Source organism: Girardinichthys multiradiatus, chromosome 5 (genome assembly GCF_021462225.1).
Source record: "Girardinichthys multiradiatus isolate DD_20200921_A chromosome 5, DD_fGirMul_XY1, whole genome shotgun sequence".
In the NCBI taxonomy this organism is placed as follows: Eukaryota; Metazoa; Chordata; class Actinopteri; order Cyprinodontiformes; family Goodeidae; genus Girardinichthys; species Girardinichthys multiradiatus.
Genome location: NC_061798.1, coordinates 26088534 through 26102231, shown reverse-complemented (window position 1 = coordinate 26102231; position 13698 = coordinate 26088534). Strand labels below are relative to the sequence as shown.

The following is a 13698-nucleotide window of genomic DNA, read 5'->3' as shown; positions in this document are numbered from 1 at the left end:
CACAGACACAAGCTTCCCTTGCATGCTTTGCACTTTAATATGAGATAGAATCACATTTGAAAGACAGAGATTTGAACAAAAAAAGTGATTATGAGAACCAAAGAAATTCAGGAACAAATAAGAAAGCAAGTAGAGATCTATCACTCTGGAAAGGGTTATAAAGCCATTTCTAAAGCTTTGGGACTCCAGCAAACCACAGTGAGAGCCATTATTTCACAAATGGAGAAAACATGGAACAGAGGAGAACCTTCCCAGAAGTGGCTGGCCGACTAAAATTACCCCAAGAGTGAAGCGACGACTCATCCAAGAGGTGACAAAGAACTGCAGACCTCACTCTCCTTAGTTAAGGTCAGTGTTTATGTCTTCACCATAAGAAAGAGAATGGGCATAAATGGCCTGCATGACAGAGTTCGAAGATGAAAATCACTGCTGAGCAGAAAGAACATCAAGGTTCATCTCAATTTACTCAGAAAACATCTTGTGGCTGTTATGATGCTTCAGGACCTGGAAGATTTGCTGTGATAAATGAAACCATGAATTCTGCTGTCTACCAAAAAATCCTGTAGGAGAATGTCCGGCCATCTGTCCATGACCTCTGAAACTGAAGCTGAAATTAACTTGGATTGCGGCTAAGGGTGACCCAACCAGTTATTAGGTTTAGGGGGCAATCACTTTTTCACACAGAGCACTGTAGGTTTGGATTTCTTTTTCTCCCATCATAACAAAAACCTTCATGCTGCGGAGGTATGAGGTATCTGAGTGGCTTTTAAGGGCTGGGATGAGTGTCAGCTCTTCTAGGTCAGAGGCCATGGTTCACAACCTGAAAAAGGTGGACTGCCTCCTCTGGATTGGGGGTCGGTCTCTGCCTCAAAACAGAGGAGTTTAAGTGTCTTGATGTCTTGTTCACGAGTGATGGTAGGATGGAGCAGGAGATGGACAGATGGATTTACATTTTATCAATGTGGGTGCTGCTCCAGTCTGTTGTGGTAAAGAAAGAGCTCAGCCAAAAAGCAAAACACTCGATTTTCTGGTCAGTCTACGTTCCGATCCTCACCTATGGTCATCAGATATAGATCATAACCAAAGGACAAGATCCCAGATACAAGTAGCCAAAATGACCTTTCTCCTGTGTGGCCGGACTCAGCCTTAGAGATAGGGTGAGGAGCTCCGTCATCTGGGGGGAGCTCAAAGTAGAGCCACTACTTATCCATATCAAAAGGAGTCAGTTGAGGTGGTTTGGACCTTTGACCGGGATGCCCCTTTGGTGCCTCCCCTTTAGAGGTTTTCCAGGCAAGGAGACTTCGGGGAAGACCCAGAACTCGCTGGAGGGACTATATATCCTGTCTGGCCTGAGAATGCCAGGATATCGCTGGGGGAATGGATGTTTGGGCTTGTTGCACCTGTGACCCAAGCTCAGATAATGGATGGATGGATGGATGTTAAGATAATTTTTAAAGGAAAATAAAAAACATTTCATAATAATGAGCTTATAATTTTATATGCATTCAGTTATTTTACGATTTCAGTCACATTACATATTTATCTTTTAGTTATTTGTGTTAATGTTTATTTAATAATGATTTATCTATTTAATTTTGAGCATTTGGGAGTCCCATATTGACCAGGTTCCCTGTTCCAACTGAAGAAAAGGCTCTGCACAGCGTAGTGCCGCCACCACCATGCTTCAACATGGTAATGGCGTGCTCAATGCAATGAACTGTGTTAGTTTGTTGCTGCCAACCATGTTTTTTCACGTAAGCAGGAAAGTTCAGTTTTAGACTGTTTTAGCCAGAACAGTTTCCTCCACTCCTTTGCTGTGTGGTTGAAGACTTCTGACAAACTGCAAACATTTCTTACATCTTACTTTCATCATTTACTTTCTTCTCACCACTCCTCCAGATTTGTGGAGTGTGTGACAAATAGTTGTTGTGAAAAAATGTTTTCTAACAAACCTCTAAGGCATCCACAGCTATGTTTACACTAAATTCAGATTACACACTAGGGGACTCTATCAACAATGGCAACAATCTAAAGGCTATTTGGTCACATTATTTTATTTAGGGGTATCTGATTAAAAGGAGCTGAATATAAATGTACTCCAGACTTCTCAGATTTTGAATTTGAAAAACATTTTTCTTTTTATTTCGGCTTCTCAGTGATGGACTACATTGTGCTGGTCACTCAGATAAAATTCCAATAAACCCGATTGATGTTTGTAGGCGTAACATGAGTAAGGGACGTGAATACATTTGCAAGCACTGTAAACACACACATGCTATGTTTGTTTGCAGGCATTTAAAATATGATGCTAATATGCACAACTGAAGCACTCAAACACCATCATGTTGTTTCTGATGACTCAGCTTGACATTATGTGAGCTATTATTTTACATAATTTTCCACGGAGGTCCGACATTGCTTGAGCTTTAAACTGAAACCGAGGTAAATAAAAGAAAAGCAAGCCATATGTGGAGTGAACATGGAAGAAATGAAGGCATAAAGACGAGATAAAAAGCATAAATCCCATTTTAATTCAACACAACTGTCATTTTCTTCATAAAGACCATAAGATCTTAAATATACAAAGTATATGGAAAAGTATCGTCTCTTGAACCTCTATTAGTTTATCACATTGTAACCACCAAGGTCAATATGTTTTATTGGATTTTTTGTGATAAACCGAGCCTAAAGTTGCACATTTTTAAGTCAAGAAAAATTATATAGTTTTTGAATTTCTTACAAAAACAAAACAAAACAAAAATACAGAAAAGTGCAACCAGCTGCCTTCAGAAGTCACCTAATCAGTAAAAAGAGCCAAGAGTGGAATTTAATCTCAGTACAAATGCAGCCGTTCTGTGAAGGCCTCAGAGGTTTGTCAGAAAACATCAGTGAACAAACATGTTGTTTATAGTCAGAATGAACATGATGGAAAAATTAAGATTACTTTAAACCTAAATCTGTGAGGGCTTTAAATATATTTTCACTCACTGTTGAAGTTTCTTTTCGATTATTTTTATAGTATAAAAACAAACCCCTCAGTGACATACATGAGCTCACCTTTATTTCAGCTCTTAAACTCCCATATTTATTTGTGCTTCTTTTGAAACTAAGCATTTTGTGCCCATGGTCCAAACTGAAAAACTGCCACGTCAGGAGCACATCTTTATTCCCAACGCGCCATCTAGTGGCCGATTTCAAAACGACCTATTTTTGAAATCTACTCTACATGGGGGCTCTAGGTGGCAGTAGGTTAAATGTTTATCTTTTAGCACAGTCTGGATTCATTCGCGGTATAAACAGAGCACATACCTATAATCTTTTTCGTGGACACAGATACTTCTCTACAGTTAAGTGAGTGTATTGTATATAATGTGATCTCACTGAAACAGCTTCAATGGGCAGTCTTGTATTTATGTGCATAAAGACCTGGGTTAACTCCCTAAACCACGGATGTAGGAGTGCTCTTCTTTGCCAAGATTAAAATATACACTTTAATAGCTGGGACCACAACACACACACCCACACACACTCATACACAGGATATTCAAGGACTGCGTCTACTGACAATTTGTCCACTGTTAACCTACGATTTTTCTTTCTCCTTTTGCTGCCATAACTACAGCCAACACTAACTTGGCACAGTTTTTTTTTTTTGTTTAAATGGGCTGGACAGCTTATCTTTACTGTCAGTAGACTTTAAGTAAGATCAAAGTTTAATGAAGCTATAATGTAAAGAGAAACTGTTACAATCTATGAACATACTCTTCTTTAACTGTACAGCTTGTAAGATGTATAGTCGGATTTAATAATCTAATCCAAATAGTCAGCTTCTGTGGATTTAAAGACTTAAGATACTACACCTGTTCATTTCCACCACACGAGAGAATAAAAATGACTCTGTCAGGACATTTCCTTTTATGTGTATGAGAACTGTTTTAATAATATGTTGGCTAAGATTTGTTTAAATTAACTGAGTATCTTTCCAAGTCAGGGAGGAAGGAGGAGGGCTGACAAGACATAAACAGTGGAAATGAGATTGGAGCTGGTGTCCAGCAGACCAGACAGATAAATACACACCACTGCCCAGACACCTATTATAAAGCTTTTATTCTAAAACATCTTCAGTGTACAGTGTAGCACATTTACTCAGCAGCACCCTGAGTATTGAGCTGTACTGTATTAGTCAAAATGAAAACTGCCTCGCGAAAGTATTCAAATCTGTTAAATTTCATCATATTTTATCACATTTATCATTTTGTGACAGACCAACACACGGCTGGTCTGTCAATTTTGAAGTGGAAAGATGATGAAACACAGCTTTCAGTTTTTCTTTTTACAGATGCTGATACCCCTAAATAAAATCCAGTGAAAAATGTTGCCTTCGAAGTCACCTAATCAGTAAACAAAGTCCAGCTGTGTGTAATTTAAGGGATAAAGCTGCAAAAATGTTTAACGAAAGGAGAGATTATAAAACAACATCCCACTTTTGTTCCATCCATTTACCACCATCTACCTAAATTGACTGGTGGAGCCATAATCAGAAAAGGAGCCAATGGTCACTCTGGAGGCGGAGGAATCTGTTAACAGACCAACTATTGGTTGTGCACGTCAGAAATCTGGTCTTTCTGGCAAGAACAAAAGCCATTGTTAAAAGAAAGCCAAAAAAGTCCCGTCTGCAGTTTGTCACAAGTCTGCTCAAATGAGACTAAACCTGAACTTTTCAGTTAACGAGGAAAAAACACTGCAGCAGAAAACTAACATGGTTCATCACACTGAGCATGCCATTACCATACTGAAGCATGGTGGTGGCAGGATTATGCTGTGGGAAGACTTTTCTTCAGCAGGGACAGGGAACCTGGTCAGAAGATGTATTAAACAAAGGGCGATCCTTGTAGAAAATCTGGTAAATGTTGCAAAACATGTGAGAGTGGACAACAATACATTAATATCTCTTGCTGTTAACATGACAAAACATGCTAAGGTCCCAGGTGTATGAATACTTTTCAAGAAAACAAATCAAACATTTTGCAAGTAAAAATGTAACAAAATATGCATCATTGTAACAGGTAAAAGTTCTTGATATATTAAAAGCTTCTTCATCTTTTCACTAGTTAGCTCTAACTGAAAACAAATGTCCCGACTTATTTTTCAATGCACCAACAGCTGAGGATGGATGTTAAACAGTAGGTCATTGTTTCCTCTGCGAATCTCAAGTAGGAGAGGCAGATCGCCCTGCAGAGCTTCGTGGACGTCTTCAGTGGTGTGAACCGGGTGTCCATCTAGCTTCACTATAACGTCACCTGCTTGAATGCCTCCACTGAGAAAGAAGAAAAGGACATCACTCTGGTTATTAATTTTTCTAACAAAGATTTGTGCCATTTACATTGCCTTACAAAAGTATGAACAACTTTTGACTTTTCAACATTTTGTCACATTACAACCACAAACCTATTTGTATTTCATACATGGGAAATTGTTGTGTTCCACCGACTCTCAACAAGATTTGGGTCTAGACTTTGACTGGGCCCTTTCGGCACATGAATATTCTTTGATCTAAATCATTTGTATTGTTTAGGGCTGTTATCCTGCTGGAAGGTGAACCTCGACCCCATTCGCAAATATTGGAGCATCTAACAGCTTTCCTCTCAGTTGCCCTGTATTTAGGTCCATCCAGCTTCCCATCAACTCTGACCAGCTTTCCTGTCACTGCGAAAGAAAAGCCTCCCCACAGAATGATGCTGCCACTGCCATCTGTTACCATAGGAATGGTGTGTCTAGAGAACCTTTCTCCATATATTGGCTGTGTCCCCTTCATAGATTTAACAAACTGCTAACATGAATTTTTATTGCTTCCTTCTCAACAATGACTTTCTTCTCGCCACCACTCCAGAGGCCATGTATGTAGAGTGAACAACTATTAGTCTTGTCATCCGATTCTCTATGCAGGTCCTACAGAGTTGCCATGGGTAAATGGCCATGTGTTCGTAGGTGTGTAGTTTTATACTAGTTTCTATGCTGTTTTCATTTACATAGATTGGACCTTTGACTTTTAGATGTTCAAGGCTTGGAATATTGTTTTAACCTAACTCTGCTTTAGATTTCTCAATAACGTTCTCCGTGACCTATGTGCTGTGTTCATTGGTCTTAATGATGCTGTTTATTCACTAATGTTCTGTAACAAACTTTAAATAAACATGTTGCTATACTTTTCAGATTTTTTTTATAAAAAAATGTCAACAACCATGTAACATTTTCCTTCCAGTACTACATGCTATGTTACATATAATCCCAATAAAATATATTAAAGTGTGTAGTTGTAATTTGACCAAATGTGAAGAAGGTCAAGGGGAATGAGTACGTTCGCAATACACAAGAAACCCCAAAGTCAAGTTTTAGTCTTTCCTTTCAACATATCCAGGGGTAATTTAATCCCAAAGGTCTAAATCTTTAAAGCAAGCAATATAAACAGCTTTAAACTTGCTTAGTTTGCATCTCTGTCTGTGGGTGCGTATATGTGAGTGTGAGCATACCTCTCAGCTGGACTGTTAGGTATGACCTGCTGAACTAAAACGCCACTGTTGACTTCAGGAAAGTTCGGGTCTTGAAGTTTCAGTTCTGCTGCTAAACTGAGGCACACACAAAACCCATCATAATGAAACAAAATTATCTCTAATCCTACCCAACCTATAGTGTGTTTTAGTTTTTAACTCACACTTTGGTGATTGTCATCATCCTGATGCCTAAAAAGTATTTCTTCACTTCTGAAACACAACTCAGTGTTACATTTATTATTAAAAATGGTTATATGCCTTTCATAAAAAAGACATAAGCAGCATGAGCAGCTTTCACCTGCATCAGACTGAGGTTCTTCCGTTCTTCTCTGCAGCCGGGTCTTTTCTGTCACATAAGCAACCAGTTTGAGAACCAGTGATTAACACTTAGATCAACAAGTAGTGGATGCTTCATAAGAATAAGTTTTAATATCCAAAGAAATCTGCCCTGCTCAACTCAAGACCCTCACCTTTGCTGTATTTGGTCTGTGACTCTGTGAGGAAGCGACTGATCCTGTCCGAGGGGATGGCGAAGGAAATCCCCGCAGTCACTTTTAGAGTATTAACGCCGATGACCTCGCCATCCTGAAACACAATTCATCTAAAGTACTGTGCATATGTCCTGAATCATCCCTCATTTCTGTAAGATACACATTTTCTTGCAATCCTTAAATGTGGCTCTAATCAAAATTATTTGGGGTTTTGTGAAAGTCTCTTAAAGTGTTTCTTTAGGATTCTGATGTTTTTCCCCTCATTCTCTGTCCAGAACATAACCATTTTCTAACCAGATTTAGTTTATTAATCCACTAACTTTGACCTATGAATGACCATATTAAAAAACATTTTCTTAACTCGGGAGAGGTGGCAGTTTTGTGTATACACATAAACCAAAACTTTACAAAGACTAAATTTCAATTTGGAACTATTTGCTTAACAGGACACACCAGACACTCCTTTTGTTGTAAACTTGTTTGTTTAACTTATATTTGAAACAAACACGTCAGAGGTTACTGTCATTGTCAGATAGTAGAGATAGACAAAAAAAAGTTTAGGTCTTGAGAAAAACTTTGAAAGACCTTCAGAAAGCCTGGAGAGCTTGTAATTAAGACTAATGCAGAGTATATAAAGAAGGTAAGGGTCATTCAAAATTATTGCACAATTTTTGCTGTAAACTTACAAAGTGTACAAACTTATCAATACAAAACAAAAACCATGTTTCTCCCATTTGCCCCCATTTGCCCACACATAACGGCTTATTGAAAGTGTTGTGTGTTTTCAACCTGGATAAGAGAAATATATTTAAAGCTAAACAAAGGAAAATATATATTAAAAGCAAGAGAAAAATCATAATTCTATCAGAAAGATACTGATTATTTATGAGCTGTATGAATATGGTGGATAGATTATGTCATGGAGCTCCGCATGTTTTGTTTACACTATTCTCATGTTTTTTGGTCCCTTGAAGGGACCGAAAAAGTGTGGCAATATAGTAATAGCAGTAGGAGAGTAGGAAGTAGTATAAGTAATTATTTATCACGCTGGTATTTTGTGCAATTAAAAATAACACTTAAATGACTCAAAAACTGCAGTATTTAAAAGACATTAAGGAAAAAACACACAGTGAGGTTTACAAAGGCCAGGTTTTTTGTTTTGTTAAAGCAAAAAAAAAAAAAAAAACGTACTCCTTTTCTAGATTTGTTTATTACCTTTAATAATTTTAGTGTGAAAACCCCTTAAACTGAAGATCACAAAGATATAACTTACCAAGTTAACAAGAGGTCCTCCAGAGTTGCCATACTTGTTGCATGTATCACAGATGCAAAATAAAACAAACAATTACAAAAAATAAAAATGCATGGTCACTAGATAGATAGATAGATAGATAGATAGATAGATAGATAGATAGATAGATAGATAGATAGATAGATAGATAGATAGATAGATAGATAGATAGATAGATAGATAGATAGATAGATAGATAGATAGATAGATAGATAGATAGATAGATAGATAGATAGATAGATAGATAGATAGATAGATAGATAGATAGATAGATAGATAGATAGATAGATAGATAGATAGATAGATAGATAGATAGATAGATAGATAGATAGATAGATAGATAGATTATGTATTGCTACATCTTTAAAATGGTTCAAAATGATTCATATCCCATATAGATTTAGATTTAAACTTGATCAACATGTTTCTTTTGACTGGATCTAATATTAATATTTTGGAGCAGCCCAGCTAGAATCATAACTTGAATCTTGATAGCAAATCTGTGAACGGAGCTAAAGATTAGGGGGGATGACAAGGAGGCCTTCCAACCTCAAAGACTTGGACATGGTCATCAAAATACCAATGGAAACAGGCAAGGATGGTCAGCAATTATAAGAAGCTGTAACACCAATAAAGACTTTTTCCATTGATTACTGAGAGCAGGGTATACCTTTTTGATAAAACGTAAATAAAAACATGTATTTGCATAAGAGATGCCTGTCTCATTTTCTATCAGTAACACATTTCTTTGTTGCCAGAAATGTATTTTTACTCTAAACCTGTCAGGGGTATGAATAATTTGCACATACATTGATAATGGCATCGGTCTGGATGTAGTCCATGTCCGAGTCCTTGATGCCCAGCTCTTTGCCGTCTCTCTGAGTCGTGCTGACGATGCCTGTTGTCACTGTGTTCTGCAGGGCGAAAGGGCTGCCGATGGCAACAACAAACTCCCCTGGTCTCAGATCAGCTGAACTGCCCAAAGGCAGCACATGAAGCTTCTTCTGCTCCCACAGGAACATCCGCATATACAAACACAGAGGGTGAAAAATGGATGCGTCAGAAAAATACATGTGGTGCTGAGAAAACAGCAAGAAAAATGAATGAATCCTGCCAGAGAGGAGGAACACTTTCATGCTAACAAAACAGCCCAAGTATTTGGTATCCAGGTGTGAGAATACACACATTAGCGTTGCATCTGTGAGTCACAGAGTTAGAGTTTATCAAAGTATTTCCGCTAGCCCTCTGAATGTCTACCAGGAAGATGTTATAAATTGTCACGCAGACGTGTCAGGATGTTTCATGTTTGCTCATTTAATAATAACAAAGGTGGAAGAAAAGACCAGAAACAATCCATGGTGTCTCTCTCACCTGTGGGTTGATCTTGATAGTGGCTATGTCTGCCTTCCTGTCTACATCTCTGACCGCAGCCTCATATGCGTCTCCATCGTGGAGCTGGACGCGCAGCTGTGGCCTCCCAGTCACCGTGCCGGTAGTGGTCACCACATGAGCATTGGTCACAATCACACCTGAGTGAGTCACGATGAAACCGGACCCGCTGGACAGGCGCACATGACGACCAAACAGTGGATGTCTGAAGAGTCAAAAAGAAGATTAAACTGGTTTTCTCAATTAATCTTCTGATTGGACGTTGTTGCAGCTAGTGACACAGGCGACATTTGAAGAACCGAAAGAAGTTTAAATTATACAAAAAGCAAAAGAAAGCAGCAGGTTGGATGGGATTTATCTCTATGGAACATTTTCTTTAACACCCAGCTTTGTACTCCACACACACTCACACCTCACAAACAGCTCGATGTGGACGACAGCAGGAGCTATTTTCTCCACGACATCAGCGATGAAGTTGAACTTGTACCGAGGGCTGCTGGGAGGGGCCAGAGACCGACCTGCGCAGACATGAGCAAACCAGGTCCATTAATACAGAGAATGCACAGCAACCACATTTATACACTGCCTTGCAAAACTACTCACATCCCTTGAACATTTGCACATTTTGTCATGTCACAAACGTCAATATAAGTAAAGAGAAAGTAAAATGGTTTTCAACTTTTTTTTCACAAGTTAGCATCTGAAAACTGAGGCATTCCTATGTATTCAGTACACTCGACATCCAACCTCTGGAGATCATTGTGGAAAGAAGGATTCTTCATAAAATGAAGAACATTATGGAGAACCCTGAGCATCCTCTTCATGAGACTGTCCTACAACAACAGTGTCTTCAGTCAGAGGCTTCTTCAGATCTACTGCAAGACAGACCACTACAGGAGATCCTTCCTGCCCACAGCCATCAGCATCTACAACGGCTCTTTGAGGAAACCCTCATAATGAGCTACAACATTTAATTCCCTTTGGGATTAATAAAGTATTTTTGAATTTAATTTAATCTCAGTATAAACACAGTTTATGTTTGAAAGCCTCAGAGGTTTGGGAAGATGGATTGAGCTAAATACAGAACAGTCCTAGAAGAAAACCTGTTAGAGGTTGGAAAAGACTTGAAACTGTGGCAAAGGTTCACCTTCCAGCAGGACATGCAGCCAGTTAGATCAATGCATATCCATGTTATAAGATGTCCCAGTAAAATTCTTTCTCTAAAGCCAAATAGAAATCTGTGGTTGGACTGGAAAACTGATGTTCACAAATGCTTTCATCCAATTTGACCGACCTTGAGCTACTTTGCAAAGAGTAAGCGGCATCGTCTCTAGATGTGCTACGCTGGTAGAGACATGCCCTAAAAGACTTGTAGCTGAATTTGGAGCCAATAGTTATTCTACAAAGTACTGACTCAGGGGGACTAGATACAAATGGACTCCACACTTTTGAGACTTTTATTAGTAGAAGGTATTAAAATCCATATATGTTATGTTGCTTCCACTTCACAATTATGCACTTCTTTGTTTTGTTCAATCACAAAAAACTCCAATAAGAAACAATGAAGTTTGTGGTTGTGGCATGACCCGTTATGAAAAAATTCAAGGAGTATGAACACCGCCAGACTCTGCAAATCATGCTTCAAACTGCCGTTGGTTGGTAAATCTTTGAATAAGCAGAAAATGCATTTTTATCTTAGCAGAACATTGTCAAAAATGTTGTAATGTTTATATTTATTGTAATATTAAAGCTTAGCCTATAAGTCGGCATACGTAATCTTAATATATCAAAATTAGACAATGAGAAACCTTTGTGGTTTTGTAAACACTTTTTCTGGAGCAGTGAGCAACACTAGATGTGACTGGTGGTGAGGGTTGCACTTCATTAAAGCTTGTGAAACTCCCAAAAAAAAAAAAAAGGTATACCAGTTTTACATTATTCACACATGTATATTAAAACTCTAGCTGCCTTCTAGCCTCATGTACAGCAATTCCTTGGTCCTAATCATCAACCTGTGAAATTCTTCTACAAATCTTGAAACCTGCATCCATGCAGACAAGAGGCCCACAGCGTGTTGTTAACAAGCTGTATACAGGCTGAAATTGGAGGATTTTTTTGAGTGCATGAATGCATTGGTATGGCGTTGCTAATCTGCAAAAACTCCATTCATGTTCATCTACATCAACATCCTTTAAAGTAACCCATGCTGCAGCCCACAGCCTGGGTTTTTAGAGACTGACATTAATTAACCACATTCTGCACCTTTTATAACGGAATGACTCCTTAGTGAAAAGGTCAGGAATTTAAGTGACCTTTCTGTGGTTCAGACGTCTCCCCCGACAGCAAACAGAAACTTTCTACATTTCTCTGGTGCATTTGTAAAAATCTTTAGAATTTAAAAGATGACCTATTTATTTGGATTATACGCCATATGTTTTAGTTGCAGAAATAGTTGCAGGAAAAAAAAAATTACATTTCAGTATTTTCGTGATGGATCAATAACACTGTTACATCATTTGTCGAGGCAGATTTTCATTTAAAAAAGATCACATGTTTGTCTCAGATGAACTGAAGCGGACCTACCTGGGCCCGGAGCCGAACACGGTCCTTTGTGCGCTTGGCTCACCGCGGCTCTCCCTTTCTGCGCGGCTCTCCGACTGGCCGCTTTCAGCTTACAGACGGTGCCGTACGTTTTCCCATCGCTGCCGCACACTTCATAGTCCTGCTTACACCGGCAGACCCCCCTGGAGGAGCCCCGCCGCCTTCCCGCAGTAGCAACCTTACACTCCAGGCCGTCCCCGCACGGCAGGTCGTTTTTGCGCCCGCACGGGTCCCCCTCCCGCGGCGAGCACACCAGGCAGCAGCCGCACCTGTCCGGGACGTACCCACCGGGGCAGCTGGGGCTCGGACAGGAGCTCACGTCGCACCGGGAGGCGCATTTGTCCGAGCGCGCAGCTTCAGAGAGGCCGTGCGTAAAGACGAGAAACACGGCAACAAGTGAGAAGAAACGCGTTATTACAGCCGCACGAAGCTCGGACGGAAACATTTTTGTCCTTATAAAGTCATAATTTATTCTATGAAAATAAAAGTCAGCATCGAGCTCCCATTAAGGTCGCCCAAGAAGCTGTGGCTTGACTGGTAAGAGTCATGTCTTGGTCTCTATGGAGCTCTGAAAAACGTATGCTCAGTCATCCGTCCAGCATAGCCTATAGTTTTAGTGCAGAAAAACTGAACCGTGAGGCTTTCTTCCCACAGAGCCCCGCAGGAAGTTGGATGGCATCGCGCACCACCTAGTGGACACAAAGACACACAACACCAGCATTTCCACATATCCCAGAGAGCCCTCCAGTGGGTCAGGAGGCTGTGCGTACAATTTGACACCAGTTCAGCCCGAACCACGGCTGTTGGTTCCTGCTCACACCCTCAAAAGTACAAATTCCCTGCTATAATGACAATGATATAAATGTGCCTGATTGGCCAGAAAACAGCCCGGACCTAAACCCATGTTAGGGTTTTGTCTGGTAACCGGTGGGTTAGCGGTTTGAATCCCCGCTCTGTCCATCTCAGTCGTGTCCTTGGGCAAGACACTTCAGCAGCCTTGTCTGCTGATGGTGGGACATTCCATGGTGGTACATCATGCATCTTTTAATAAAACTTTGTGATGTGGTCTAAGGGACGTAAAGACATTTAAACGAGGCTTTTTAGTTCTTTCCTCAGCTGCGAGTAACCACTATTCACACTGCAGCTCTTGTTTCAGACATGACTGTCTACATACCAACTGCAGAGAGCTGCTGTTTCATTCCTGCCGAGTTGATTAAAACAACTGTTCCCAATTAATCAGGGTAATTAAGATGCTTTATAACAGCATGAAAACAGTTTTCAGTGGATATATGAAATAACTCAAAGACAGAAAATCATAATCAAAAGCATCATAGTTGACAGTATATCCTTTCCAGTTCAGCGAAACATGCTGGTC

At 39.7% G+C, this 13698-nt stretch overlaps 1 protein-coding gene across 2 annotated transcripts; it reads right to left on the bottom strand.

Annotated features, from left to right (window-relative positions):
* Window positions 1–4090: 4090 nt before the first annotated feature.
* htra3a (HtrA serine peptidase 3a) lies at window positions 4091–12981 on the bottom strand. Of its 2 annotated transcripts, none has more exons than XM_047366794.1 (10): window positions 12306–12981; window positions 10135–10240; window positions 9705–9927; window positions 9143–9337; window positions 8316–8348; window positions 7022–7136; window positions 6850–6897; window positions 6713–6761; window positions 6531–6626; window positions 4091–5317 (listed from the first exon to the last, which is right to left on the bottom strand). In XM_047366794.1, the coding sequence occupies exons 1-10, from the start codon at window positions 12766–12768 to the stop codon at window positions 5149–5151; spliced, it is 1497 nt and encodes a 498-aa protein (XP_047222750.1). In that variant the 5' UTR covers window positions 12769–12981; the 3' UTR covers window positions 4091–5148. The 2 variants fall into 2 exon arrangements, with proteins under 2 accessions (XP_047222750.1, XP_047222751.1); XM_047366795.1 differs by having other exon boundaries at window positions 6713–6758.
* Between the last annotated feature and the right edge of the window lie 717 nt (window positions 12982–13698).

Excerpts from the sequence above, each read along its gene's own strand:
- htra3a (XM_047366794.1), bottom strand. The coding sequence starts at position 12,768 with ATGTTTCCGTCCGAGCTTCGTGCGGCTGTAATAACGCGTTTCTTCTCA. Across the intron at positions 9,928-10,134 it reads CACATCGAGCTGTTTGTGAG|ACATCCACTGTTTGGTCGTC; the intron begins GTGTGAGTGTGT and ends TTGACTCTTCAG. Across the intron at positions 8,349-9,142 it reads AGACCGATGCCATTATCAAT|TATGGCAACTCTGGAGGACC; the intron begins GTATGTGCAAAT and ends ACATGCAACAAG.